The sequence below is a fragment of the Drosophila ficusphila genome, unplaced genomic scaffold, assembly GCF_018152265.1.
Source record: "Drosophila ficusphila isolate 14025-0441.05 unplaced genomic scaffold, ASM1815226v1 contig_791, whole genome shotgun sequence".
Classification (NCBI taxonomy): Eukaryota; Metazoa; Arthropoda; class Insecta; order Diptera; family Drosophilidae; genus Drosophila; species Drosophila ficusphila.
Genome location: NW_025064737.1, coordinates 10,691,497 through 10,714,605, shown reverse-complemented (window position 1 = coordinate 10,714,605; position 23,109 = coordinate 10,691,497). Strand labels below are relative to the sequence as shown.

Here is a 23,109-nt window from a genome sequence, read left to right as displayed (position 1 = left end):
CGTCCGTTCAGCAGAAAGTTTGGCCAAGGTCTGGGGACCTAAATGAAGTTTGTGCCCGCACTTAACCAAACCGCAATAAATCAAAACACCTGCTGGTGGTAGTGGTACTTAAGAGCCTTGCCGCCCAGGACGACAGCGCAACAATGGTGCGACATGAGCAACAAAACAGATAACAGCGAAGGGAAACTGTTTTGGTAGAGCAACTCCAAATACCCTTTATTATTAATAAAACATATATATACAAACACAAAATAATATTTTTGAAAATTTAAACTAATTTAATTGGTAAAGAATAATGTACAACAAGAAAAGAGAATTTTAATATTTGAATTAGTGATTTTAATTTATGCTTTAAGGCTTGCATCCATTCCTTAACACGTTTTAGCCCTTCTAGCTTCTCAGAAAATACGCAGAACTCCTTTGCCAAGCAAAAACAATGAAGAAAGTCTAGCTGCGAGCGAAATCAAAAGTTTTACGGCCCCACAAAATAAACGAAACGGCCAAGAAGGCGATAAGGCTACAACAACAATGGCAACAACAGGTGTTCGACACAGATTCCCACGTTCACACAGTGGCACACACGCACACACACACCTACACAAACGCAAACACAAACACACACTCGCAAGAAAGGCGGAAATGAAAACGGTGTTGCCTACTTGCAGGCGCGGCTATTTTGAATGCGGCTTTATCCTTTCAGGGTTCGGAGTTCTGCATTTGTTAACTGCATTTGCGGTTGCTAAACAGGAACACAAGCTACGCACTGTCGAGGAATGAAAAGTGAAAAACTTGGCAGCTGAAAAGTTTGCGGTTAAGTTTTTTCTCGCACCTTTTGCGGTCGGTGGAAGCAACCCATGGGATTCTCCCAGCAGCAGCAGAATGCAGTTAAAACTTGCTGCCGCAATTCAATTAAAACTTCAATGTAATGCTGGCAAGTACACACAGCAACCCCTGCGAACGGAATTTACACGAGTGCGGCTCCTTAACGCCGGGATGACAGCAGCGTGCCAAGTGGCAAGTGCCAAGTTGCAAGTGCCTTGGATGGCTTCAAACTTTGTTGTCCCGACCTCAGCTGTCCTCGTGTAAACAAACGCCCTAAAAATCAGGGGGCGGGCTGTAAATGAGCAGTGGCTAAGGACCACGGACGGCCAGCAAAACAGCCGGCATCATATTGTATTGAAGCGAAGTAGAGGAAATGGAAGTAATCTTAAAAATATTATCCGCGCAGGCGCATTTCCTTTTGCTTTTTGGTAACTATAAAAGCGGCTGTTTTGGCCATGGCCAAATCAGTTGGTTCGTGACGCTTCTCCGGTTAACTTCTAACAGCGGAAAAAGGATAAATATCCTTCGACTCAGTGGTAAAACTTCGAACTCGGAACTCCAAACACCAAACTCCGGTACTTCGCTTGTTGATGTTGTGGCAAAGCAATAAAAACTGTAATTAGTGTGCGCTTGTGGACTCGCAAAATTTAATTAGCAAGCAATGTGGTGAAAAGTGGGAAATAAATAAACAAACCCTTCAGGAGTACAAAAAACTAAACTAACAAAAAAAGTAATTCAAACGAAATGCAGTTTCCGAACGGTTAGTGCAACAAAGCGACCACAAAGAAATCTAATTTGCGTTGGAATTATAATTTGCATCCAAATCAGATTGCAAGCCTAAATACTTGTGTGCTATGAGGTTTTTCTGGTGAATAATAGTCCTTATTTGCTAAAGGAAGTAAATATTTATGGGCTTAGCTTTAGAAACTGAAAGTGGAACCTATATTTGAACTTTAGTTTTGCTCATTAATTTAAAAAGCTTTTTTATTAGTGCAAAATAGTTTTAATGTGGTGTTAAAAGTAAACTAATAACTTTTTATTGGAAATTATAAAATAATATTTGATTAAATAACAAAAAAAGGATAGCTGTAATCTAGGTAATTAATAAACTTTTTGAATTATTTGTATTGCATTTCAAAGTTTATTTTACAAAACTACAGAGCAATTAATTATAACGAAGGTGATGCCTTAAAGGCTCAGCAAAACGATTACCCAATTTTCGGTGGGGGCTTGCAATCCTCTAATTGTATTAAATTTCAAATTATACCTGGGTATTCCGACTGCAGGCCGACCAAGCTCCAAACTCCAAACAATTTCAGCTGGCTTGTGGCCGAGTTTGGGGGATTGATTCATGTGCTTCTGCGGTGGATCTGCCACACACGAATGGGAGTTCGAGAACGAGATGGAGAATGAGTGGGAGTTCGTGCGGCAAGCTGCCTAATTGCAGAGCAACCTCATCGCATCAAGCTCGCTTTGAGCCATTCCACAGCCACAATTTCATATTGTTACAAAATTGCATTGTTAATGGCCGTTGGCAACCCTCGACTGCAAACTAGCAACTGCAAACTGGCAACTGGCAACTGGCAACTGACAGTCGCTGCCCGATGCCCGATGCCTTTTCTGTCTGCCAGTTTTGCCAAGTGGGTTAATGTGGCCCAGACCAAAAGGGGGTTAGGAGGTGGCCTGAACCAGAAGAAGGAGGAGATGCGAGGGGTTCGAGGAGCCATTTACATACCATTGGTTAATGTGCAGTCCTTTGGTCCTTTATAATGGGGCAACTTTTCGCTCAGTCAGCGCAGAATATCTGCGGTTATCTCCGGGCCAGCGAATTTCTTTCTCCTCTCCAGATGCAATAAACATAATCCCGGCATAGATAATGGCTAATGGTTCGAACCGCCAGCACATAACGTAATATAATGATTAGGTCCTTCGGTCGTCGAATGATTTTACGCGGGGAGCAGCCAACTTGGCCTGTTAAATCCTTTTAACATCCTCATCGGCGACCTCTGGGAGTAGATTCACTCCAATTCACTCCTCCTTTCGCCTGCGCAACAATAACAATAACAGCAAACAACAAGAACAGAGGCGCTCTTATGCCATTAAGTGGCATTATAATTACAATTTGCACAGAGGACCCAGAAGTGAGGCAGCCGGCAAGTCGGGAAGTCGGGGATTTGGGGAGGGAGGAAACGCAGGCCGACCTCGACTATAAAGTTCGCATTCGAAGGACTCATTAAGCTGGAAGCGAGAAGGCCACTTAAGTCAGGCGGGTTAACGTTTAACTGCTGACGCCAGAGAGCCAGTCCTGAGATGCCAGGTCTCGTATTTGCCAGGAGCAGTCTAATCAGAGCTGGCCCAATTAGCAAATACGCTTAGCAAATAATCCGCTCAGATTTTAATTAATTGGTTCCACGTCTCTTTCGACTTTCGTCTCCAATCGGTCGGTTTTTACTGCAGCAGGTATATGTATTTATCTTGCCTTTGTGCGGTTAACAGACCTCTGTCTACTATATGATAAAGCCCCGATCCTGAACTACGGCTGAGATTCTGATTTTCAAATTAATTGTGCGCATAAATTTCCCAGGAAGCCGAAGCCGGAGCTCCATGGTTATATCCTTCCGCATCCGGAGGAGTCGGCAACCTTTCGGCTTTCGGCTTTGTTTTTGGGCCCGTCGAGCTGGCAATAAATTCACTTTCGTCTCAAATGAGTTTGCATAATTCAAATACCGAAAATTGAAATATATCCCCCAACAAATATTTGTTCAGTTATAAAGTGGATTTCGTCCAATTTGTTATGATTTAAGCGAGCAAAGGAATTAAGTCTGTTAGTTAATTGAGATGGGATTAACGTGAAAAACGAGAGGGATATAGCTTACCTGCAGTGCGATTCTTCGCAGAGGGGAAATCAATAACAACGGAATTTAATAAAGCCGCAGAGGAGCGTAGGGTAGATGGAAATTCTTTGCAAGGAATGGTGAGCATTCGGGGCAAAAAGTTCATTCGGCGAAACACGAACTCCGGCTGCAAGTGATTTACATATTAGGACCTGCTGGAATTAAGTATCTTCGAGATAGCGCGTGGCAGATAAAACTATTCGAGCACAACACAGTCGTACAATTTGTGTGGATCCAACTAATGGTTGGGAAGATTACGCATACGCCCGGTTGGTTGGTTGGTTGGGTGAGCCAATGTAGATTCGTCCCTGGGCTAAAAGCGCTATAAAATTAATTTAAAGACACTTCGAGCTTAATCATTCGCACAGATAAAAGGCGACAGTTGTCCCCGGGGATAATTGCGTATGCGTGTGGAACGATCCGGGGACTTTCAGCCAGTTTGAATCGTTCGAGGGTCGACGGCTTTGATATGCTGCCCGGAATTCGAGGCATAATTTGGGTACAGCATATTTTTCCCATTCCACATACTGCTACCCTGCCCCCCACCACCCCCCGCTGGACAATTCCTGACCCAAAGAAAAGGAAAAAAAGGGACCCAAATGGAGGACTCCCGCCACTTGTAGAAGTTTGGCCAAACGTGCTGAGCTTTTAAACTGGCCCACTCGACCCACGGGTGTGGGGGTGGCTATCAGTTTTACGAGTCCTCGGGGATCCACTCTTGTTAAACTCGCATCCCGCTGCTCGCATTGTTGTCAGGCGGAGGGAGCACTCGAAACATGTCGGAGATTTGCTTGAGCCAACTGCCTTTTGATATTCAATCATCTCGGGCGTTGCTCAAATAAAGGCACCCACGCACACGCCGACAAAAAATAAAAGTTGCTAGCGGACTAAATATTTTCAGATAATTAAATTTAAACTGGAGGTCGAAGCTCATCTTTTGTAATTTAAACACATTTTAAATAATCGGAAACTATGGTTATATATTTCCCGAATAGTGAATAACTAAATTAAAACAGGAAGTAGAACTTACATTTATGATTATTGACGCATTTTTAATATTCCCAAATTAAAGTCTCATATCCCACTTTTAGAGATTTAAAATACCAATATTTTACAATGCAATATTTCACAAAAACATTTGTATCTATAAACTCAATAGCAATAATTCAAGTAAAGCTTAAAATAAATTCAACAAAAATATTTATAAATAGTTTTAACAGCGTATATGACTGCATTTCAAACTTAGAAATCTTTTTAAAAATAAACATTTTTTGCAGTGCACACACACATGACTGGGTTGACTTTCAGCTAGTCTCCAATTTGTTGATAATAATGTCCGCCTGTTTTGAAGTGTCACAGCGTGGGCGGAAACATGTATTTTGATGTTTCCTTTTCCTGCCTTCAAAGGGAAATCCAAATCGATGTGTGTATTCGATTTGGGCCGTTTCGGTACCCATCCAAAGCGACTTAACAAAATTTGAGTAATAAAACCGTAAAGGCAGAAAACAATACTAATTTTCCGTGATGGGATCCATCCCGAGTTTTCCCCAGGTTTTCCCCAAGTGACCAACCGCAGAATCGCGGCGAAGTTCGCTGAGCGGGAAGCCGCATAAAATATGCATTTGACTTAGCCGGACGACTTTTCCGCCTGATTTACGTGCCTTGCCGTTTCACCTTGGCCCAAGTCTATTTGGAATTCAAAAGCTTTTAACAGATTGTCGCAGGCAGTAACTTTGCCAATTTGCAAAAGTTCAACCGAGCAACTGAGCAGCGGCGAGAGCAAAACAAAATGGATTAAGGGCAATAAAGGCGGAGGGAAAACAATAACAATTACACTGATTGCCGCCCCCGAGGAAAACGTTGAATGTTGACTGACGACCGACGGACAACGGACGACCTGCTGCCGAACGAGCCAAATGGTCAGTGGAACGCTCAAGCGGAAGCGGAAATGGGAGTGGGAAAGGGACAGAAGAACTCAGCTGAACTGAACAGAACTGAATTGGTAACTCGGTGGTGGCTCGCTTTCTGGGCCAACCGATAGAGCCTGGCCATAAAACAATTGAGGGCTCAATTTTCCGCACCCCCGCCTCCGCCGCCGCCGCATTTGCATTCGGATCCATATTTGCTCGTGTTTTGCATTTTCCATTTCGCACTGGGACCGCAGGACGCCCAAAGGATGCGCCCCGGTTCCGGAAAATTCGGAGCGCAACTTTCGTTAGGTCGAAAGAGCGCTGAGCCACTGGAAGCGAACATTTATCTACCAAAAATGTTTTCCCGCTGCCTTATTGTTTCGGCCAACAAAGATTTGCCGCGCTTATGTGCGTAAAAATTCTATTTGATTGCACGTTCATGTTGTGGACTCAACGCTTTTTTCTCCTTCGTCCTTCGTGCACAGGATCTTCCACTGGTCACAATGGCCAGGACCATTGTTTGCCAGCCAGTTGTGTGTGTGGCTGCAGCAATACTTAATCCTGATATTTATTTCCTGCACCAGGATGTGAAAGCGAATGCGGCGACTTTGATGCCCCGAGCCCTGCATCCTGTAATCCTGTTCTGGAGTTATCTTAGTCCTTAAGCCGCTTGTTGCCATGAGAACCCTTTACGGTCGCTATAAATTCTCGTAAATACTGTTTGCTTGGAGTGCATTTCAGGGGGCACGTAGATGTTATTACACTTTAGATACACCTGAAATCAAATTAGTTTAAATCTGATACTTTGAAGGGGGAAGATTGGTTTAAGTAACATAATTGCTTTACTGCAATGTAAATACTAACTTGATCCATCTAGAACTTTAGTTTAATAATCTTTGTTTGCTTACCTTTACATTATTATATGTATATTAGAAAAGTGTAGTAGTTATTTTTCGTTTCTGCAATAAAGCAATACGAAACTGGAGTTTAAGTAAACATTTTTAATATTCACATTTTTTGCCTTGAAGTATTTTAACAAGGTACTACCAAACTATATTGCACTTTCTGCAATAAAAGGCAGTTATTTGTATATAAATTCAACATTTTGCATAAGCGTCCTTGGGGCAACCAACATAAGTTTACCTACAGATGTATATAAAATTGTATATAAATCATTGCAAAAAGTAGCAACTGCAGCCGGCAGCCATTATCATGCAAAGCCCGACTTCACTATTTGAATAGAATTGGAGACTCTGCTCCCGGGGAAGCCTTTGTCCTTTTGTCCTTCGGCACTCCCACCTCAATCAGGCTCTGATTTTTTACTTATTTTTTTCTATCCTTTCTGCAGGGCAGCGATGAATGCAGGTGCTGTGTAAGTGCCTCTCCTGCGGATAGAGGGTCGGATCCCGGCGGAATCAAAGCCGGAACGTGACTTTTGCCGAAAGTAAATTGAGCCACCGCAGCGATAAAAGCTGCCATGCCAAACGGCGAGTGTCGCTAGGACACTCGCAGCCAGATAAAGGATCCGAATCCATGGCCGGGCCAAAACCCGGTGCTCCTGCGATGCACACCGATGACATCTATTCGCGGGCGCACTCCGTCGCCCTCGTCGCCCTGCTCCTCCTCCTCCTGCAACTGGTGGGCTGCTCCACGGCGAATCCTGTGAATCCCTGTGCCCACAAGGGCATGGCCGAGCTGATTCGCACCAGTCCGGTGATTGTCAAGGCCCTCGCAGCGCGGCTCTTTTCCGAGGAGCCAGAGGGACAATCCGCGCAGGACACGATTTTAATAACATTAACGCCGGAAACGATATACAAGGGCGCCTCCCTGCTGAAAATGGCCAACGGGGCGGCCGATGCCGAGGACGCCATGTCCTCGCGAGCCGGAGGACCCATGTCCTGGAGCTCTGCCCGCCGCAGCAGAGGTCCCTACGCGAACAGCGGAACATCCTGGAGCGGCGCTGAGTCAGCCTTTCAGTACGAGGGGTAAGTAATCGCCGGGAATGACCGGCCATCATCATTTTATCCACTTATTTTACCCACTCAACCTTTAATTTTTAACCCGCAGTCAGCTAAACGCGACCCTCCAGCCGCTGCGGTGTTTCGATAGTAACATGCTGAAAATGCTGCCGGCTGAATTAATTGCCTTTGGCAAACTGCTGCCCGCTGCGGCAGCAACATCCCCCGCAGGAAGTCCTGCTGCACGGCAGTTGCAGCGACCGCCCGTCGGCGGCGCTAGCGATGTCCTGCAAATCAGCGTCAACGGTCTGCACCGCTGGACGCCGCAGTTCGAGAACCATATCTGGAAGCATTTGGGTAAGCGGCCACTTCCGGTGTCCTAGGTCATTGTACTCTGCAAACATTTCACATTGGCATCTATGGCGATTTTACACTGAGATTAAAGGGGAAATATTATTAATAATTTACATTACAGTGTATTTTGAATGCATTAAATATATGACGCATTTTCTTAATCGATACTTGTTTGGGATTTTATTTAATATACTATAATCATTACTGCTGACTTTTCTAACAGACTTTTTTTCAATCAAGAAACCTGTTAAACATACCTATCACTTTTGTTTTAAAGTAATTTCTTTTATTAAAATGAAATTGTTAAAGTGTATTCTGGGCTATAAAATTCATTCAGGTATTTCAACATCGGTACATACTCTTCAATTTGTTTTTAAATATACTAATACTCAGCTTTCTTTAAATTAAATATATTTTATCTGCAATACTTTTAATTGCCACAATATTAGCAACTTAAATACAATTTTAAACTCATTTAAAGTTTTAAGAGTTTTATAGTTCATAGTATGATTTTCTCTAAGTGCATCACTTTTGCACCCCTCTCGATGGCCGCCCCCTTTCCCCCCGGGAATGACCCGGCTGGGCTTCCGTTACTTCCGTTAGTTAATCGCATTTCGCTTGTTAGTTGTTGCATTGTTGAGCAAATCGCCCCGCTCGGACGATGGTCGAGTATTGGATGGAAGCGGCGGGATAGAGTTTCCGAACCAGAGGCCACTGGTCAGGCCGAGCTCGGATGAGGCAATCAGTGGTAATTGGCACCGGAGCTCCAAACTCTCCGCCCGCTCGAATATCGCAACATAATTGCAGGCGACTGAGTTGCTTAAAGCGGCTTATATCCCTTTCCCTGCGAGCTTTTAAGTAATTCAACAGTAAAATACGGCAAACACTTGAAATTCACCAGCTTATTTGGCGCATTCACCAGTCTATTGTGACTTCATCAGCGCAGCTGTAAGATTAATCTTTGATGAAGATTGATAGCAATCGCCGTGATGCCTCTGCATGAAAGGGGGCGAAAATATATAAAATAGAGCAAAATAAAATACGAGTAAAGTGAAAAACATAATAAAAAGGGAACTTCTCGATGACGCAGCAGATGCTGCAGATGTGGGCCACAAGCCTCCTTTCAAGCCGGCAAATCCGCACCGTTGCCACTCGAGGGAAGCAACACTTGACTTTTGTGTCAAGCTGCGAGGCGCCCACCGAGAATCTGCCTCGAATTGCGGCAGCTGAATGAAAGCTGCCTTTAGTCCGAGAAAAAAACAGCATTAAAATTTGGCACGATGCTGTCTTATTTTTATGAGTTATAGTAGAGGAGAAAAACGGTTTCCGAATGCATTATGCACGGGAAAACTAACTAACAAACTAACTTGCTAACTACTCAAAAGAGTATATCAAGTTTATTAAATGAGAAAATTTCAGTCTATTAAAACTCAGGCAGCCACTTTGTTTCAATGAGTTTGCGTTCTTGGTAGTGTACCAATTATAATTTATTAATGTTTTTTAATGTATTTCTTTAAACCTCACACGCAATCATTACTAATTAATTTATGTTTAATAACATAAAAGTAAACAGTACCAATGTGTGCGGGGATTAAAAAAATATAAAAGCAAGATTGCTTTAATTAATTTGGAGTGCACAGAATAAAAAACTCAAATACTTAACATGTTAAAACAACTTTTTTGCTACTGGGTAGAATTAAGTTTGATTATTTTTTCGCAATTACTTAACATTTGTGCTTTCCGAAACTCACTGCAAACAATTGGCAATCAATTCCAGGATGGGACGACTGGAGCGACTTCACCCTGTGCAGCGTCACCTGCGGTCAGGGAGTGCAGCAGCGCTTCCGGCGCTGTCTGCTGGACAACCCGCTGGTGGACATCAATATGAACCTCAACCTGGTGGACGACGACGACGACGATGACGACGACGTGGTTGAGGGTGAGGGTGGGGATGCGGGTGGGGATGCGGGTGGGGATGAGGAGGCCGCAGTGGAGCTAACCTTTTCCAAGGAGGCGGACACTTTCGGCGACGGCAATAACGATCTGCTGGCCGAGGATGACGGGAATGAGCACGACCTGCTCATAATGCGAGCAAGTGGCGACGAGTCATTGCATAAATTTGACCAAACGACAACGATAATGCCACAGACCAGAGTCCAGGGGCAGGCCCATCCGAATCCGAATCCCAGTCCCCCGGGAGAAACAAGCGGCGGTAATGAACCGCCGCCAGTCGATGGAGCAGGAGCTGGCGAAAGTGTCAGGTTTGTGCTGAGTGCACACAATGACCGGAATGGAGGTGGAGTTGGAGTTGGAGGAGAAGCAGGAGCAGGAGCAAGAGAGGGAATGCGAAAGGGAGCTGGGAGTGGAACTGCGACCAGGAAGGCACGTGCCAGCAATCAGCACAAGAAACGCAAGCCTGCCAAGAGCGTCGCCCTGTCCACGCTCCTCTGCGAAGGATACAACATCGAGCAGCGCAACTGCAACAGTTTCGAGTGCAGCGGTGAGTTCCCAATCTCAAATTTCACATCTGCTTGAATAGGAAGTTCTGAATCAATAATTTTATATAATTTTTGTTGGTTATTAGACATTTGTTTGGCTCTTTCTGACTTTCTCGAAGAACAGAAAAAAAATAGAGTCATTTAACGTGCATAGAAACTTTTCTCATATGTAATATCACCCCTTTTCCATTAAATCAATATTTCAGATGATATCAGTGATCTCTTGAAATTCTACAAGAAACTCCCAATGGGTGAGGAGCTGCCCACCCAGCCGTCGGATGCTTCGTACGCCTCCTCCTATCCGGATCCGTATTCAAATGCGGATCTCACCACGGCGGGTGTGATGGGCACATCCTTCAGTCCAACGCCCTCGACGCCCTACAACATGGGCTACATCCGGAGCTGGAGGAACCTGCTCAACTTCACCCTGATGGTAACACTGAGGGCCAAAGTAAGTGCATTAAATCCATTTTTATTGAACGGGCGTAACCAGGGATTCTGGTCATTTCAGAACGATACCAAGAGCACGGCGACCATTTTCTCCATCCGCAACGCCACCCACAATCTTTATCTGGAGGCCTGCAAGGACGGACTGCGATTGTATCTCGAACGGGACAATACGACGGAAATGTTGCCGGTGAAATTCAATTTATACGATTATCGCTGGCATCAAGTGGCCATCAGGTGAGCCTGTGTGTGTATATGTGTGTACGTGTGATGGGTGGTAGTTCCCCACATGTGGAGATGATTGGCAATCACTGCCTCCATGCTTCTCTGTGTGTGTGTGTGAGTGTGTGTGTGGGTTAGTGGCACTCACTTCGATCTGATGGCCATCGACGTTGACACTTTCGTTTATTTGCATTTTCAATTTATTAGCATAAATGTTTGTGCCATGAAACGCACACTGTCAAACACTTGACACACATGCAAATAGTACGGTAAAACACAGTTGCGGTCGAAAAAGTATCACTCGGCATTCGAGTTTTTTATTTATACGACTGCCCTGTAGTTTTTAGGTTTCCCAATCAATTTATTTATTTTAAATGAAAGTGCGTTGTTTATTTTCCATTTGGGTTTTCTCTTAAAAAGCTGACTTCAAAAAAAGAACTTACATTGCCACTCAAAAAATGTTAATAAAAACTTCATAATCAACCAGCTAATGTGATTAATAAACCCACCACAATTCATGTAAAACCACAGCCAATTTAACTTGTATTGCTATTATTTTGACCACCAGTGTATACAGAAAGCCTGCACATGAATATCGAAGGGCCTTTTTTTGGTTTTCGCTTTTTTCTGTCTACAACGACACACTGCCAAATTGACACTCGGTTCAAGTGGGCACCATTTGTCATCGACCGTCGGCACATTTCTCACTGTCACTGTGTGGGCGCCCGCACACACACTTACAGTTCGACAATATGTATCCACATATAGTTTAATTATTTGCGAATAGCTCACTTTACCATTATTGTTTTGCTGTTATTTCCATCCACCGTGCAGCATACAGAACGGCGATTTCATATCGATTTACGTCGACTGCGCGTGGACAAACAGTTTTGTCGTCTCCAAGCGACTTTTCACGTTGCCCGTGGACGCGGATGTTGAAATCGGACGCGGCTTTAACGTGAGTATAAGCACGATATGCGACTTCCCAGGGGGGAAATATTTCGCGAGTTTTATGGATTGTTACTATGGCTCAAGTGACAGGGATGATACCTTTAGAAAAGCCAATATTGAATAGAAATAACCTAAAACTAAAACTAAAGTAAAAAATTTAGTATTTAGTATTTTTTAAAGTATTTGTTCGAATAATCTCTAGTTTCGCAAAAAATCTTTCTCAGTTTGGATAAAATAATTTAAAAAACAAAAACAAACTAATGAAATCTGAGCGAATATATATAGAACAGAGGTTAAAAATATCATATTTAAAAATTCAGTCTTTAAATAATTACAGTTAAATAAAAAGTGATTCTGTATTCCCAGGGCTCCCCATTGAGTATTCAATGTAAATCCATTAATGTAAACAAATCGAGGCTCGTGCATTTTTCACGAGGAGGCCTGCATGACGTTGATAGCGCATACGCCCCGTGGGGCATTTACAATGCAAATTAAACAATTATTGGCCGACAATTATGTACTTTATGCGCATTAACTTTCGCTTTTTTGTTCGTCGCAGGGGGAACTGCAGCAACTGCTCGTCCTGCCGGAGAACCAGGAGCGGCTGCAGTGCAGCAACAAGCGGACCTCCATCAACGAGGTGAAGCGCTACATCATCGACACGTTCATCGAGGACTACAACGGCAACTGAAGCAATTGCGAGTTCGAGTGCCAATCGACCGAGAACCACATGAATACAGCATGCCAAAATGCGTATATTATATTGCGGCAAATCCACACAAATCCGATTACAAATTTGCCAAATCAAAACTGCATAGATTTATGATTATATTCATTTCATTTGCATACACATAAGGGGCGAAAAGTATGTGCAACTATACATACTAATATTACGCATACGCCATGTGATTTATGCGCTAGCAAACAGCGCACACCACCACACAGCCCACAAAGCAGTCGGTAGAATTCGATTACGGACACATTATGGGTGTCATCATGCCACTAGAGAGAAGGGAGAATCAACCGGGGAATGTGCTCGGTATTTGTAATAATAAGCTAATTTGACGGAATACAATAATTGTAAACGCGGTAATTAATACATTTTGCATAGCGGAAGGCGACTGCAAAATAGAAGAACAGGACAGAAAATCAAATATAACACAACTATGTATATGGTAAAAGAAAAAAACTATTGTTTTCTTTTGGTGGAAGTTGTTTTAACATAAGTATAGCACACATTTTTAGCTGTCCACCCACACGGATTTTTGGGCTTGAGTAAGCAAAATTTGAATATGTAAATGAGGTGGCGTGTTGTTTGGTCAGCGGGGTTCCAGAAAGTTGACCAACTGTACGGCTGCCAGACAGTTGTGACTGGCAGATTGTGGGTTTCGTGCATTTGAGTGCGTTCTCCTAATTTGACAAAGGATCAACTTGTACATTATGCTGTGCCAGTCAAGTGTTTGCAGCCAAAACTGGAGGATAATCCCTGAACAGATCCCCTAGCACTAGAGAGGATTTGTACGTATAGATAGCTAAGGCTCCAGCGACTCTTGAATAAACTTTACGAACGGGAGGCGGAGCTCTAGCCGCACCTAAATTCATAATTTCCTCTTGGCGGAGAAAAGCCCGACGGTCGGCATCCGTTTTTGCGGCTTGCTTATGTCTCCGGATCGTAAATAACTAGCTCTGCTCTTTGCCCCAAGCTTTATCCTGGATCTTAACGAGGTTATATTAGTTGGATTGCACAAAATAACCGAGTGTACCATGTTTTTGTTATGCTTAATTTGTATGTTCAAAACTAAATAATTGCTAGTGCTACTAGTTATGTTCTTGTACTTAAATAATTTAACAATATTTTAATGAATTACAATTTAAAGATTAAAGTACCTTTGGTATATATTACTCACCTGCAGATTAGTAATTCAAATGCTTTAACCAGAAAAAATAAAATGATATTATCTTCACCTGCCCAAAAAGGTATGCTACAGTTTAAAATAAAAGATAAGGTATCTTCTGCTCGGGACACTCGACTATTACTTTCTTATTCTCCTTTATACTCCAAGTCATTGGCAATTTCAGGCTTTGGGTAAAAATGTTGCCGCGCTTGGCAAGTCGAATGCAGGCGACAGGCGGTGAAGACATTGATGAATTTCCTGTCGCATCCTTGGCGCTCCGCTGTGTGGCAGGTGGGGCTTGTGCTCGAGGACTCCAGGAACCGGGGACACCGCCTGGCAACGTCAAATAAACCTCCGACTCCGCCAAACAGCCAGCCGTCGCCTATTGTGACTTAATAACTTCCACTCACGTCATCAAGGTGCATTGAACCGTAAAGTGCGAGAAATAAAGATGGGCAAAAGGATAACCGCTGCAAAAAACGGGTTGAAACTGCGTTGAATGTGAGTGCAATGATATCTGAATTAACTGCGCAAGGATACACACTCGTTTTCATCTAGCTTTTAATTTTCCAAGCATAAATACCATATATGTGGCACATATTCGAGCTGCAAGCAATTAGTTGCAGTTGCAGTCGCTTCGGAATGGCGAGGTAGCCAGGTAAATAGAGCACGAACTTAACCAGACCTGTCATTAAAAATTTAATAGTTGTTATCTTTAAATCCCGGCGGTTCTTAAATTCGAAAATTTATACCTTGATGCAGGCAGACATAAATCTCTGCCCCAGCACATTTTCGCGCAACATGTTGCACTTGATGTGTGCAGTGCAGTGTCCCAGAAAATGCAAACGTAAATCTTTTGGACCTTTGCTTTTGCCTTGCCGCCAAGGCGAAAGTGTCGAGGCGAATATGTGAATACTTTGGACCACGAACAAGTCTGCAATCGGTTCAGAATGGCAATTACCCCGAAACTCTTGGTTAGGGTATGAAAACCACGCGGCAATCGCAAGTAATTCATTTCAAAGTCGTACAAAGGCGAACGAATACGCCAAAGGCATGCGTGTACAAGTGTAATTTTATTTATTTATGGTTGCTTTGGGGAGCCAACTTCTTCTAGAATACCTCGACGCACATTAAATTTCTTTTGGCTTCTACAATTTCTCCAGGTGAACTTTCAAGGAAAAATCAAATTGTTGAAATAATATAAAACGAAAGAAACCTTCGATGTAACATTAAATTTGAAGTTTTACCAAGAGATATTTGACTCCGAAATCAGATTGTTTTCATTTTCAATTAAAAACTTGTGTGTTTTTGGTTTGTAATAGTAAACTGGCTTTTCATTTTACTCATATTCAGTTCAATATACAAAAACTGAATTTTTTAGCAACTTTTAAAGCTTTCTTAAAGGGATTATTATTTTAATGGATCACACCGGAATATATCATCCGTTAATACAGCTAAGCGCTGCCTAGCTTTAAAGTTTGCAAAGTCACTGTGGAATAAAATGGTTCCGCCCAACAATGCGATTTGGACAATGCATTTCAGACGTGGCATGTAAAGCTATTCAACTTCACCCCTCCGAAGCTGGCCGGCCGACAATGGGCGTTCATGGAACACCGCCCACTGTCAATCTGAATCCAGAAACGGGGCTGGCCAAAGGCCATGGTCAGGGGTCCTGGCGAGGATGTGCTCATGCTCATGGTCTGGCCACAGGATCCGTATAAATGCCTTTATTTGTGTAGGTCAAACAAAATGAACTGTAACAATATTGATACAGCTGGCATCGGAGGTTCGAGCACAAAAAGTATTGTGGTACGACTGCGACTTTACCGCCCCCCGATAAGTCTGGATGGCAGCCTTTTGTTTCCGCTGTTCATCAAACCAGCGAGCGGCTTCATTAACCTAAGCCGCAAAAGTTTACCGAAGGATTAACTTGTCTATTGAATGAAAAATAAGTATTTGGTCGAGGTTGCATGCTCCAGAATGTGGGCATTAAAATAAATGTATGTACGCTGCGGTCAAAATAATTGGCTTAAATAGTTTGCCACAAATCACCGGAAATCTCATTAGAGGAATGCAAAATGTATGGAGTTTTTAGAATTAATTATCGAAAAAATGGCAAATGTACGTACATAGGTAATTAATTATCAGGAAAAAAAATGTTTAGGCTTTTGTTTGTATACATGGCTGTAAATAGTAATTATGAGGTTTCATTTTTATTGTTAATACAACGCTTGCTATAGAACCATGTCAATAACGACAAAGTTTTAAACTATACAAAAAATAATACAAACATTTTATTTAATATGTTATAAAAAATAAATAAAAAACAAATTTTAGATGTAGAAACTACCTTATCAGCGACAAATTATTTGAAATTGCCGCCACATAATGTAGCTCAAGTTCATCCCTAACAAACCGCCAAGTGACGGATGGTGTGACCAGTGCTCATATTTCTAACGACCAAATTTTAAATATTTCAAAAAAACAGTTAATTTACGGGCGATCTGTCCGGGCATATTCGTTCAAATTTATATGATTTTCATTCAATATTACGGCACGCGTTGCCGCACAATGAAACCGCCAAGCGGCGCCGCGGCCGCTTTGAATTTGATGCGTCGCTCCGGCCGCGGATTCGCATTCGTGCGATTGGCACGAGTTGGCAGGCCGACGCACCACCACCACACCACCCACTCACCCCCCACCAACCATCGCTTCCTCTGCACGAAAACAACAATCGGATTCCGACAGCAAATGGACCACACAATCCCGCCCAAGGAGTTCAAATGGACGCCGGGCAATCTCATCAACGAGAACTTCAAGTTGGGCGACAATGGGCACGTTTGCATGGTGCTAAACCGTCAAATTCAGGTGCCGGCGCACGTGGTCAAATTGCTGTGGAAGAACGGTAAGCCTGGAGGTGTTACAAAACCAATCCCAGCCAGCTTAGAGCTCCCCACCTCTTTCAGCTGCCGTGCGATGTGCCGTAGATGGAGGCTCTAATCACTGGCGTGACTTTGTGGTGGATCAGGCAATGTCAAAAAAGTCAACTGGGTCCGGGGCCACCACACCACTTGAACCGCTCGACGTGATAACGGGAGACTTTGATTCGATAACGGAAGAAACGGTGGATTTCTTTAAAACCACGCCTAAAGTCCACACCCCCGACCAGGATGCCACGGATTTCACCAAGGCCATTGCCGTCCTGCAACCCGTAATGGCGCAACGCAAAGTCCGCGATGTGGTCGTGTTTCATGACACCTCGGGTCGGCTAGACCACGTGATGGCCAACCTGAATACGTTATACAAAACGCAGAAGGACAACTGCAATGTCTTTCTGCTTAGCGGAGATTCGGTGACGTGGCTGCTGCGACCGGGAAAGCACACGATACAGGTGCCCACCGACCTGGTAACCAGCCAACGATGGTGTTCCCTGATGCCCGTGGGCTCGTCAGCGCACAATGTAACCACCACTGGTCTGAAGTGGAATCTATGTATGTACACAGAATTTCTCTGATCACTCGGAAATTTAACCAACTCTTCATCCCCAGATCACGCACAAATGGAGTTCGGCGGTATGGTCAGCACGTCGAATACTTATTCCACCGAGTTCGTCCAGGTGGAAACGGACGCCAATTTGATTTGGTCCATGGGCGCCTACGAATTCGAGGCAAAAATACGACAAGCCGCCAATACATAAGAGGCTATTGTAGGATTTCGTGTACTTAAGTGAGGATTAGGTTGCTAAGCATACTACAATGTACAGAGTTGGCCAAAGCGGCGTCCATTTGTTTTTTTGGGGAGCAAATAATATAGTGCTGTTATTGTTTGAAAAATATGAAAGTTTATGTAAAAATTCATAGTGATAAGCTCTTCTAATAACAGAAATTTTAGGGGTGAACGTGGGATGAACAACAAATGTTTTGACAACTTATAAAGGTTTTACCCCAGAAACTATGCAAATCGTACACATTTTTAAATTTAACGAAAATTATATAGGTACAGCTTAATTAGAAAAGTCTGTTTATCTTACAAAGTAACATTTTACAAATTTCCAAGTGAAAGGTTGATGATTATCCATTTTGTTTAAAAAAAAACCTTAAATGGAATCAATACCTGCAGATTCAAAGGCAAAAGAGCTGCTCTTTATGTATAAGTTGTTTTTCAAACGGTTGAGCTAACGTTATTTCGATCCTGGCAAGGGCATCAAGTCGAAGCCCATGCTGTTTCCTGTCTTCTTCGACTTCCATCCAGACGATGATGAGGCAGCTGAGGTACCTCCACGCTTGGCGCCGGCCTTGCCGCCCCTTGTTGATGTGCTCTTCCTGGCCGCCGGTGATGTGCTGGACTTGTATCTCTTGCTGGCTCCTGCCTTGTACATCTTTTTCCGCTTACCCGCCCTAAAGGAGTTGAAACCACTGCCGCCGCTAGTGTTGGCACCGCCCTGTGAGGCTACTGCTCTGTCCCAATCCACACTTTCGTTGTTCCAACCTGACGAGCTGGGTTTTTGCTTAGCTGCTGCTTTCTGCTCTTCCTCTTCGTCCAAAACGGCCTGCATCAACAGCTTTTCCGAAGCATAGTTACATGTTATTTCAAGCAGCTTGGCGCCGTACTTTTCAAAGTTCGCCTTGGTCACGTGAGGAATGCTGCACATATCCTTTTCGTTGAGGGGCAGGGTTTCGGCCATACTCTTCAGGGCCTGAATGTTCATGATACTTGCCATGGTGACGTTCCGCTGGCTGGCAATGGTTCGACACAGATCCAATAGATCCGTGTAGCAACGCTCGTGGATCTCCCGCATTCCATCACCACTACTGCTCGCCGCGGAATCAGAAACGCTTGCAACCGCCGCCTTGGCTTCCTTGGCATTTTTGGTCACAGCAAATTCGAAACTGGGCGTTCCCTCCATTAGTTTACTGATGTTATTACCCAGATACAGATAGGCCTGTGGAAAGTCGTTGGCAAATATAAGGTCCTCCCTTAGAAAGCCGTCGATGACCATTTTCCGCAGCAGTCTGTGTATATCGTTTTTATCCCAGTCCTTTAAGGCTCCATGGTGTGGTGTCTTGTGATGGTTAAAGTCCATAATTTTCTTGATCTTAGAGCCCTTCAGAACGTCGGCTACATGAAGAAGCGTGAAGCGGGATCGGCCGTCGCACAGATCCTTGACAGCTCGTGCCGCCTTACGGGCTTGCTCTAACGCGTCGAGAGCCTTATATGCCTTCTTATTTATGCAATTATCGCAGGCGGTCTGTCTGTTTTGTAGACATTGCTCACTGGTGAAATGCTCCCCAAAGTAGTCCAGCTGCTGGGCGCGACGACAGTCAGTGAGGTTTTCGCAGTAGCCAACAATCCGGTATAAATTGTCCACGTGTATTTTCTTCACATTGTACTGGAGAGCTTTATCGGCTGAAAAAGCAAATAAAATTAAAGATTTAAAGACTATTTTAGTTAAACCTAGTTTCAAACAAATTATTGATCACTTACAATCCAACATTTTCTTGATCCTTAACATGTCTGAATAGTTGTAATATAAGATACAATCGGCTGTTTCACCATCTCGACCTGCTCGACCTGCCTCCTGGTAGTAACCCTCGATGGACTTTGGCAGAGAATAGTGCAAAACGAACCGCACATCCGGTTTGTCGATGCCCATGCCAAAAGCGATAGTGGCACAGATGACCTTTATCTTGCCGGTCAGCCAATCTTTCTGTCGACTTTCCCTCTCGTTGTCCGTCAGTCCTGCATGATAGGCAACCGCACGGACGCCGTCCTTGCACATTTTCTTGGCCGTCTCATCGCACTCCTTGCGCGAAAGGCAATATATAATGCCGCTGGAGTTGGCCGGCTTCGTTCGAATAAAGCTACTTATATCGTCCAACGTGGAGGCACCCTTTTTGGGCAGCACTCTGTAACGCAAATTACTGCGATTGAAACTGGACAAAAACCACTTGCAATTCTTCAGATTCAACTGCGCCAGAATATCCAAACGCACGCGCGGAGTAGCTGTGGCAGTTAAGGCAATGGTGGGAACGTTGGGAAAACGCTTCTTCAAAATTCCAAGCTTCTTGTAGTCCGGACGGAAGTCATGACCCCACTGGGAAACACAATGAGCCTCGTCAATGACAAATCTGCTAATATAGTTGTTGGAATTCAGGGTATCGAGCGTGTCCTGGAAACGAGTAGAACTGCTTATCTTTTCCGGCGTTACGTAGAGCAGTTTGACCATGGGTGGATGGCACGCCAAATCATTAAAAATGGACATTACATCGGCCATTTTTTGCTCCCCACTCAGACTCTTTGCACAGATCTGTTGAAGAAAAAATAAAACATACTTTTTTAAAGTCACTTCTAAACAGCAAGGTATAATTTTCTACTCACATCCAAAGACGCCAATTTATTGATTTGATCAAAGATCAGCGACTTGAGCGGACTGATCACAATAGTCACACCCTCGGTCAAAATAGCAGGCAGTTGGTAGCACAACGACTTTCCTCCTCCCGTTGGCATCAGGACGAAGCAATCGTTGCCCAGAAGTGTGGCATTGATCACCTGCAGCTGATTGGGACGGAAACTCTTGAGACCGAAGCTGTAACTTAAGCCATGCATAAGTCTAGTAGAGTGTTCGAACTTTGTGCCATCAAACTCTCCGGTGATGCCGTCGTTGTGCACGTTAGAATGAAAGTTACCCGACAACTTTTGGCTGTCGGTGGCAGTGGACAATTTGGCAGGTACAACGCTTCTATTACTAATGGGAACTGGAGCTGGGCTGGAAACAGAGTTGTTGGCTGCAGCCTGGGAGTGCATTTGCTCGAACATATCTTCATCGTATTCGGGAAAGCCATCGTCATCCAATTTTACAACTTGCTGTTTTGGCTTTGGCTTTTCCTTCACCTTTACATTCTCGAAATCCTTGTATCCATAGCCATTGAATTCGGACTTACGGCCCTGCATCTGCTGGTGCTCGTCCTCGATTTCCGCCAGGAGTCCTGCCAAGTCATCATCGTCATCATACATCTCGCTGTTTGCCGTCCGTTGGGTCGGTCCATTCATTTGCTCCTGCTCCAAATCGCCATCCAGGAGCATGCTTTGGGCCAAGTAGTCATCATCTGGCTCTTCGCACAGATCGTGGATTATTTCCTCGCGTTTTCGCAACATTTGCGGATCGTTTTGTTTGCTAGGTGGCGAGTAATCATCTGGATCCCCACAAAGATCGTGAATGAGCTGCTGTCGTTTAGGTTCTGGTTTTGGATTGTTTTGCTTGCTGGGTGGAGAGAAATCCTCTGGATCCCCACAAAGATCGTGGATGAGCTGCTCCCGTTTTTGTATTGGGGGTTGATTGCTTGGCTTACTGGGCGGCGAAAAATCATCTGGATCGCCGCAAAAATCCTGTAGGAACTGCTGTCGTTTGGGCATCGTATTGCTTGCTTTGGTGGATGACACAATATCTTCCGGCTCTCCACAAAGGTCGTTTAAAAGCTGTTTCCTTTTTGGTAAATCCATAAGCTTTTTAGAGTTCATAACTTGAAGGCTATTTGGCGGTGAGGGTGTTGTTTGGTTTGTTGACCTTTGATTTTGTTCGGCCTCCCATTCCAATTCCTCCTTCTCCAGAGCGTCTTGCTCAGCTTTTAGCTTGCTCTCAGTCCTATCTAGCGTATTCTGCAGAAGCTGCGTTCGCGCCTTAAACTTCTGTCGCATTACTTTGAGTTTTAAAAACGTGTTTGGTTGAAACCCGGATATTTCATTGAAGTGCATGGCGGGAATTTGATCAATCAGAGAGCAATACTTTTCCATCAGCTCGATGTAAGTTGTGCGAAAGAAGCCCAGAGTTCTTTTGAGACCCTCCACGTTCTGCTTATTGGGATCAATGCTGAAGTTGTCGTTTTGAGCCAGATCCTTTAGGTAATCAGCAAGAGAGTTGTCAAACGCCACACTAAGTCTGGGTTTCGGGGGTGCCGTTGAAGGTGAAGGTTCGTTGAGACTTTCCTTGTTGAGTACGACAGACGTTGATTTTGGGACGGAAGTCTCTTTCACCGAACCCAATTTGTATCCTGTCTGCCCACTGTCACTCTTCTTCGGGGAGTCTTCGATTAGACCACCTTTATATGATTTGGAAGCTCGAGGTGATTCATGATTGGAGAGAGCAGGCTTTTTCTCTGAAACTTTTGTCTTCTTTGAAGAATCCTCGATTTTGATAGGATCATTTTGTGAAGATTTTTTTGGGCATGTGTTTTCCGATTTCTTAACCTGCACTGGAGGTGGCGGTGATTCGGGCAACGTGAGTAGGGGATGTCTTCCTCCATTGAGTTTGTTTGGTGAGTCTTCGAAAGAGTATTTTTGATGAGGAGAGTCCGTGTGTTTCCTCTCATTTTGCGAAAGTTTTTTAGGAGAATCCCCAAGGAAACAAACATCTGACTTTGCTATCGATTTTGCACCTACAGGAGAGTCAGAAAGTGAAAAAACTGGTTTTTTCCAATTATTTACTGACGGTTTTTTCAGGATATCTTCAAAGGACTTATTTTCAGGGGACTCCGACAAGCCCCGGTACTTTTGGGTTTTTTCACTCTCTTTAATCGGTTTGCCTAGTGGCGAGTCATCCAAGCTGTAATAACTGTACTGTTTAAAGTTGGCGGCCTCAGCACTCTTGCCAGACTGACTGGACTTCAGTGAATCCTTGCTGGATTGACTGGATCTCAGGGTAGGTTCCTCATCAGATGAAGAGTCCAGGAAAATAGGATTAAAAACAGCTGGGGGTTTGGTCCTCGCACTTGTAGCTAAAAGACAACTGTTAGTTAGCTTTATTAATTTGTTTAGATTAATGCGCATACCATTTGTCTTAGGTTGACTCTGGGAATTATTATCCAGGCCAATGAAACTGCTAAGTGTGAGCTGTTTTCTGGGCGCAGCGGGTTTCCTAGACATGACGACTTGCGATTTCATAAGCTGCCAGCGCTTTACATTAAAAATAACTAATTTTTGATTCCACTAAACATTACTATTAGGTATAAATCCGGACTCCGGATAAAAAATCGCGCGCAATTATATTAGAAACAATGCGAAATGTGGTTCAATGTGACCGTATCCTGACAATGCATATTAACCAAACGATTGCTTAGATGTAGTTTTAAAATAGCTGCTTTATCGAGTCCATTAAAAACCCA

At 43.8% G+C, this 23,109-nt stretch overlaps 3 protein-coding genes across 6 annotated transcripts; 2 read left to right on the top strand and 1 right to left on the bottom strand.

The window, feature by feature from the left end:
- The first annotated feature begins 1,305 nt into the window (after positions 1-1,305).
- LOC108102082 lies at positions 1,306-13,234 on the top strand. 4 transcript variants are annotated; one of them, XM_017206731.1, is made up of 8 exons: positions 1,306-1,582; positions 6,975-7,611; positions 7,694-7,941; positions 9,716-10,438; positions 10,643-10,887; positions 10,948-11,120; positions 11,940-12,063; positions 12,616-13,234. In XM_017206731.1, exons 2-8 carry the CDS (start codon positions 7,160-7,162, stop codon positions 12,745-12,747), a joined length of 2,097 nt encoding a protein of 698 aa, XP_017062220.1. In that variant the 5' UTR covers positions 1,306-1,582; positions 6,975-7,159; the 3' UTR covers positions 12,748-13,234. The 4 variants fall into 4 exon arrangements, with proteins under 4 accessions (XP_017062220.1, XP_017062223.1, XP_017062221.1 ...); XM_017206732.1 differs by having other exon boundaries at positions 1,313-1,397; XM_017206733.1 differs by lacking the exon at positions 1,306-1,582 and adding an exon at positions 1,878-1,919.
- Positions 13,235-16,475: 3,241 nt separating this feature from the next.
- LOC108102067 (thiamin pyrophosphokinase 1) lies at positions 16,476-17,729 on the top strand. Its single transcript, XM_017206707.2, has 3 exons — positions 16,476-16,856; positions 16,918-17,442; positions 17,500-17,729. The coding sequence occupies exons 1-3, from the start codon at positions 16,484-16,486 to the stop codon at positions 17,646-17,648; spliced, it is 1,047 nt and encodes a 348-aa protein (XP_017062196.1). The 5' UTR covers positions 16,476-16,483; the 3' UTR covers positions 17,649-17,729.
- A 40-nt stretch (positions 17,730-17,769) lies between these two features.
- LOC108102065 (Bloom syndrome protein homolog) lies at positions 17,770-23,013 on the bottom strand. The gene is made up of 4 exons (XM_017206705.2): positions 22,777-23,013; positions 20,330-22,722; positions 19,436-20,258; positions 17,770-19,357 (listed from the first exon to the last, which is right to left on the bottom strand). Exons 1-4 carry the CDS (start codon positions 22,886-22,888, stop codon positions 18,132-18,134), a joined length of 4,554 nt encoding a protein of 1,517 aa, XP_017062194.1. The 5' UTR covers positions 22,889-23,013; the 3' UTR covers positions 17,770-18,131.
- Between the last annotated feature and the right edge of the window lie 96 nt (positions 23,014-23,109).

Bases quoted from the DNA above. Each gene is read 5' to 3' on its own strand.
- LOC108102082 (XM_017206731.1), top strand. From the start codon at position 7,160: ATGGCCGGGCCAAAACCCGGTGCTCCTGCGATGCACACCGATGACATC. The intron at 10,888-10,947 runs GTAAGTGCATTA...TGGTCATTTCAG, and splicing joins TGGTAACACTGAGGGCCAAA to AACGATACCAAGAGCACGGC. The intron at 11,121-11,939 runs GTGAGCCTGTGT...TCCACCGTGCAG, and splicing joins TGGCATCAAGTGGCCATCAG to CATACAGAACGGCGATTTCA.
- LOC108102065 (XM_017206705.2), bottom strand. From the start codon at position 22,888: ATGAAATCGCAAGTCGTCATGTCTAGGAAACCCGCTGCGCCCAGAAAA. The intron at 22,723-22,776 runs GTATGCGCATTA...GTTGTCTTTTAG, and splicing joins GAGTCAACCTAAGACAAATG to CTACAAGTGCGAGGACCAAA. The intron at 19,358-19,435 runs GTAAGTGATCAA...TTGCTTTTTCAG, and splicing joins GATCAAGAAAATGTTGGATT to CCGATAAAGCTCTCCAGTAC.
- LOC108102067 (XM_017206707.2), top strand. From the start codon at position 16,484: ATGATTTTCATTCAATATTACGGCACGCGTTGCCGCACAATGAAACCG. The intron at 16,857-16,917 runs GTAAGCCTGGAG...CACCTCTTTCAG, and splicing joins CAAATTGCTGTGGAAGAACG to CTGCCGTGCGATGTGCCGTA. The intron at 17,443-17,499 runs GTATGTACACAG...CTTCATCCCCAG, and splicing joins TGGTCTGAAGTGGAATCTAT to ATCACGCACAAATGGAGTTC.